This window comes from Stomoxys calcitrans, chromosome 5, assembly GCF_963082655.1.
Source record: "Stomoxys calcitrans chromosome 5, idStoCalc2.1, whole genome shotgun sequence".
NCBI classification, from domain to species: Eukaryota; Metazoa; Arthropoda; class Insecta; order Diptera; family Muscidae; genus Stomoxys; species Stomoxys calcitrans.
Genome location: NC_081556.1, coordinates 78,890,265 through 78,896,472, shown reverse-complemented (window position 1 = coordinate 78,896,472; position 6,208 = coordinate 78,890,265). Strand labels below are relative to the sequence as shown.

Sequence of the window (6,208 nt, the reverse complement as noted above, 5' to 3'; positions counted from 1 at the left end):
TATGCCTGGTGTATGGTCCAAAACGGTCCATACCCTGATATAGCTGTCATATAAACCGATCTGGGATTTTGAGTACTTGAGCCTCTAGAGAGCGCAATTCTCATCTGATTTGGCACAGTTTTTGTACAACGGCCTCCAACATATGTGTGGAATATGGCCTGAATCGATTTATAGCTTGACCCAGCTCCCATAGAAACCGATCTCCCGATTTTGCTTCTTGAGCCCCGAATCGGACTATAACTTGATATACCTCCTGCTCCGTCCATTTTCATTATTCTTTGTTTGCCTAAAAAGAGATACTGCGCAAAGAACTCGACGGATGCAATCCATGGTGGAGGGTATATAAGATTCGGCCCGGCCGATCTTAGCACGCTTTTACTTGTTTTTTTTTTTTTTTGTTTTGATTTTCTCCCATTGTGCAATGGTCACATTATCTTGGAGTGATAAAAAAATGCAATTTCCAAAACAATTCAAGTGTGAACGGTTGAGATGTTTTTCAAAACGAGTCAATGTAGACATAGCATAAGGTTACTCAATGCAGTTATCGAAAAAATGTCATGCAGTACTAAAACAAAAAGTGCCAATAACACAATTTTTTTAATTGGGGATTCCCCTAGTCTACCAGCAAAAGTGTTTTATTCAGTGCTTTGGCAAAACCCGCAAAAGATTACGTGGCTCGTTATATATACGTATAACCTCTTGGTGAAGTTTAATTTGAGAAAAATGTCTGCTTACGATGCTGAAAAGGATGCAAACTACCCAGACAAGATGCAAGCATTCGTAGATCTGGGAATGGCCGTTGACTGCCGGTTTCTAATCGGTCCGGACGCAGCAAATGCCCAAGAAATAGATGGGCACAAAATTATTTTCGCCTCAGAGTCTCCAGTGTTCAAAAGCATGCTCTTCGGTGATTTTAAGGAAAAGACTGCCCTACTGGAAATTCCGATTCCAGCAGATAATTTTAAAGACTTTAAGCACATGCGTCTATTGTTATATAGCGTCGATCGAAATGCTTTACTGGAACTCATGAGAATAAGTGATGTCATTGCTTTATATTGCATTTGCGATAAATATCTTATGGAATCCTTGACTGATCTTATCGACTACATGAAATCGCATTTGGCGAAAGCGTCTAACGAGGATAAAATTTACATTTTAAAATTTGCTGACGAATTTCAAAAAACAAACCTCATGAACTGCACTTGGAAGCACATATTAAAGGGGCGGGGATCAATAACCTTTGGAAACACAAACATCCTGAAGCCACATCTTTTTGTCGATTTAATCAGACAAGTAAGCTCACTCGTACCTGGCGACGACTTATTTAGAGCAATTGAAAAATATTTGGAACATCACAAACTTATACCAACAAATATTTTAAATGCTAAAAACGCAAAAGGAGATGAAAAACTTAAACATGAGATTTGGGAATCTCTTATGTTTTGGACTGTCGAAAGAGATTTTAGATGCTATCAAATTCAGCCCAAAAGAATATGTAAAGCGGACCTCATTACGTACGGGGATACCCTGAAGTCGAAGTATGGGTTTTAAATCCAAAATTAATAATTAAAATTATATATTAAATCTTCAGCCTTTATATAAATTACTAGCTGACCCGGGCCCGCTCCGCTGCGCCTTCTTTTACTTTATATGGAACAAAAGTTTCCTTGGAATATTTATTTTCGACAACTAAAGATCTTTTAGTGAAATACCATGCTAACTTAACTAACAATTTAACAATATAAGTGCCTTTGTCTGAATCCCATATGATCTTTATTGGTCTACGAATTTAAGTTTGGATGTAAGGTGTAATCCATTTTTAAAATACTTTACTTCAGCCCGCTACTCTCATGATATCTGATTTAGTGGTGTTTTTGGGGGAGAGGTAGTCCCCCAGATACTTGGCCTGAAAAAATGTCAGCATCGTGCTCTTCTCTCAAATACCATTCATTTAAACCCCATATTGCCTTTTGTTTAAGAGGAGTTTAAAGGATGGGGCGTCCCCCAAACACATGGCTCCAAAATAGGTTATCAAATTCGTTTTCTAATCTCAAATACCTTTCATTTGAGCCACATATTGGCATGGTCGAAAATTTTTTTCCCTTTGGGGTGTTTTGGGAAAGGGGTGATGCCCTAATTACATAGTCCTACATTTGGATATCAAATTCGTATTCTATTCCCAAATACCTTTATTTGAGGCCCATGGTCACTAAAATATTGCTGTTTGTGTCCGATTTAGGGGTGTTTTGGGTGGTCCCCCTAGCACTTGGTGCGACAATTGGATATCAGATACGTTTTCTTATCCTAAATACCTTTCATTTGAGTCCCATATTGTCGAGATTGGCCTAAATATATGTTTGGTAGGTTTTAGGGTGGGGTAGCCCCTCCTAGGTACCCCATCCGAATTTTGGATATCAAATCTCCGAAATCTGGCGTTTCTGAAAATAGGGGTAAGGGGGAGGGTCTGCCCCCCTTCAGATATCAAAAAATGTAGTAACCTATTTTCACCACGGGGTCATTATGCACCATCTGTGAAAATTTCAAGAAAATCGGTTCAGCCGTTTCTGAGTCTATAAGGAACACACAAACATACAAACAAACACAAATTGATTTTTATATATATGTAAGAGATATTTGCATGGAATTTTCTTATTTAAATAAATAAAAGCATGCATTTAATCCTCGAAATTATAGTTTTTGTGGCAAATTGGAGGCTATCGTGGTGCAAATGATAACATCCACTTATGCTTTGGGATTCCCTATCAGAAAGTTTAAACTCCCATTGGACAACCCTTATTGATACGAGAGAAGTCTATTTTTTAATGTTTTAAAGATACCTCCTCAAATGGGGTCAACTTGGGTTCCAATCAGTAATGCTGATAACATTAAGGCTTATAGGTGAAATCGGGGGATGGATGCACTATATTTTTGTTTGTAGTTATATTCATTGATATTTTGTAATACCATGCACGATAAGATATAATCCTATATTTGACATCTGTGGAAGAGAAAACTTGTTGAAGATATGGAAAGAACATTTACTCAACTGCTAGTGTCCGACGATTGTGGCGATGAAGATAGCGCAGAACCAATCCCTGATGATGGTATATAATGTTTACCTCCTAGACAGAATGAAGTCAAAGTAGCAGTGATCCGACTGAAGAACAACAAGGCAGCAGGAGCCAACGGTTTACATCAACTTGTCTGCTCAATCTGGCAATGTGTGCCAACTCCAAAGGAATGTGCCAACTACAAAGGAATAAATCTCCTCCTCATCGCATACAAGATACTCTCGAACGTACTGTTTGAAAGACTAAAACCTAAACTCCAAAAGATAATTAGGCCCTATCAATGCGGCTTTAAAACTGGTAAATCCATCCTAGACCAGATATTCACAGTGCGCCAAATCCTGGAAAAGGACAAATCAACACTTGCTATCTCTTTCTTGACTGCAGAACCGATTTCGATGCCCCTATATGTTTAAAGGTACTTCAAGCCATATCCGATTTGGGAATGTCTGCAAAATTAAAAAGACTGCAGGATGACACTTGCTAAAACACGTTTCTCCGTAAGAACAGGAAAATCCTTTCGAACCATTTAATACCAAACAAGGTTTCGGGCAAGCAGACAGCCTATCGTGTGATGTCTTTAATCCTGCTGGGGAAGATTATACTAAAAGCAGATGTGAATCGATATGGTACACTACTCACAAGGTAACAAATGTTACTCGCCTATGCCGACGTCATCGATATCATAGGCCGGTCACCAGAAATAGTAACTGCAGCCTCTGAAAGAATCAAAAGGAATCAGTGAAAATGGGTCTGGCAGTAAATGGAGATAAAACCGAAACGAATGACACCAGTTTTGAAATAAAGCTAAGAATAATACTGGCAAACAAATGCTACTTTGGATTAAGTAAGCAGTTTAGAAATAAGGCCACCTCTCAACAGACGAAGACTACACTATACAAGACCCTGTGTTGTTACATGGTTCTGAGGTATGGGTACTTGTGAAAGCAGACGAGGCAGTGCTTGGAGTGTTTGAGAGAAAGATTTTTCGTAAACTACATGAAACAGTTTGCGTTAATAGAGAAGATAGGCGACGTATGAACCACGAGCTGTATGGTGACGATATTTATGCGTATCAAAATACAACGACTACGTTGACTAGGTCATGTTGTCAGAATGGATGAAGAAGCTCCAGCAACGAAATCTTTTGAAGGCAAACACGGTGGTATACACAAACCGGGACGACCAAAAACCCGACAATCCCATGGCAGCCGGTTGTACGCACAGGATTGATCGGATGGAATCCTCATCGGCAAGGGCTACCGCCTCAGTGTACGTGTTCGTCTTTTTTCGTCACGGGAGAGGCACATCCCGGAGTGCCTTCTCCGCACGCTTCTGGTCCTTGCCGCGATTGAAAAGAACCCCGGACCCTGGTTCTGTTCGGTTTGCCAGAACCGCCTTCATCATCGGTTGGTGTCGGCGAGGTGTAACCGGTGCATAGAGTGGGTACATTTCCGATCTTGCTCTGGCCACAGCACCTTGGCTATGTCGCAAGGTGCTATGCGAACATAGCCAGCAGAGGGTCACAAGCGTCGTCGTCGTCGCCTTCTGCGTCCTCATCGTCGGACTACGTGACCCCCCCGACCTCTCCCGTACGGCAATTTACGCAACGGCAGCATCCCAGCCCAAATATTGCAGTTAAACTGCAACGGACTTTGTGGCAACATCGATGAGATTGTGGACTTTAAGAGTCGGAAGAGCATATTGGTCGCAGCGATCCAGAAGATAAAGCTGACCAACACCTGCAGCTTGCACAGTTGTCACGGTTACAATGTGCTACGTAAGGATCGCTTAAGGAATGGAGGGGGGGATTGGCCTTCGTAATACACCATTCCGTGCAATATAGACCTATCTCAACTGCGCATGGCGCTAGCGACCCCTACATGGAATGCAAGGGGATAGCAGTCAGGTCTGGTACTGCCGAGATAGAGCTATACAACGTGTACATACCGCCGGTTGGTAGCTGTGTCCCGATGAATGGCCAGGCTTACAACCCCGACATAAGTGGGTTGCTATTTGGCCATAATCGTCTGGTTCTAGGGGACTTTAATGCGCATCACCCTAGGTAACGACCAGCGTGGCATAGCTTTGGCAGAGCAGATTGAAAGCTCCACGTTTTGCACGGTGAATGAGGATGCCCCCACTAGGATTACCAGGAGGTGCAGCAGCTCGCCAGACATCTCCATTGCATTCCCTGATCTCCTGAGTGACGTATCCTGGCAAGCCGTCATCTCTTTGGGGTCAGACCACCTACCCATAATTCTCACCATCGACTGACAACCAGATTTCATAGCCTCTGAGCGCCGGACGTTCATCAATCATAAGAAGGCCGATTGGGCTGGCTTCAGAGAGTATACCAATCGTCGCTTCAGTGAACTGCCACCCCCCCTCTGATGAGCTTGTGGCCGAGAGAAAATTCCGAGACACCATTAACGCAGCAGCCGCTCGCTTTATACCAGCCGGTCGAATACCCCAAGTGTGGCCCAATTTCCCGGCGCAAGCAGTGGTACTCGCTGATGAGCGTGATGGGATTCGTGCTATGGACATTGCTAACACCTCCTGCTGCCTTGTTGTTCTTCAGTTGGGTCATTGCTACTTCGACTTCGTTCTGACTAGGAGGTAAACATTCTATATCATCATCATTGATTTGTTCTGCGGTATCCTTTTCGCCGCCAACGTCGGACACTAGCAGTTGGCCAAAATGTTCTTTCCATATCCGCAGCATGCTATCTATGTCAGTTAACAGATTTTCTTCTTTGTCTCTGCAGGAGGACGTGGCTGCACCAAAGCCATCGGTTTGATGTTCAATTCATTGGTAGAATTTCCGGATTTCATTCTGATTCTTTCACATTTCAATTCGCTCACACTCACGTCTTTTCATTTCCTTGTTCTTTCTGAGGTATAGATGTTTATGAATGTAGTTCTTGGAGAACGACCGCCTCCCATCGAACGTGAAGAAATTGACCTCCTCCGGCAAACCAGAGTAGTTCTGGCTCAATTACGATCCAGCAGATGCAGCCGCGTCAACTCCAACAGAGCAAGGATTGTTCCTGGCTTTGGACACTCAACATAATCAAGCAGACGAAATATAGAATCATTGTTTCAACTTTAAACAGTCATTGGTTTTTTATTTAATATTA

At 42.4% G+C, this 6,208-nt stretch overlaps 1 protein-coding gene across 2 annotated transcripts; it reads left to right on the top strand.

The window, feature by feature from the left end:
- Positions 1-608: 608 nt before the first annotated feature.
- Positions 609-6,145, top strand: LOC131998122 (uncharacterized). 2 transcript variants are annotated; one of them, XM_059370358.1, is made up of 2 exons: positions 609-1,538; positions 5,837-6,145. In XM_059370358.1, exons 1-2 carry the CDS (start codon positions 724-726, stop codon positions 5,964-5,966), a joined length of 945 nt encoding a protein of 314 aa, XP_059226341.1. In that variant the 5' UTR covers positions 609-723; the 3' UTR covers positions 5,967-6,145. The 2 variants fall into 2 exon arrangements, with proteins under 2 accessions (XP_059226341.1, XP_059226342.1); XM_059370359.1 differs by lacking the exon at positions 5,837-6,145 and adding an exon at positions 1,611-2,679.
- Positions 6,146-6,208: the final 63 nt, after the last annotated feature.

Excerpts from the sequence above, each read along its gene's own strand:
- LOC131998122 (XM_059370358.1), top strand. The coding sequence starts at position 724 with ATGTCTGCTTACGATGCTGAAAAGGATGCAAACTACCCAGACAAGATG. Across the intron at positions 1,539-5,836 it reads GGGGATACCCTGAAGTCGAA|GAGGACGTGGCTGCACCAAA; the intron begins GTATGGGTTTTA and ends TTGTCTCTGCAG.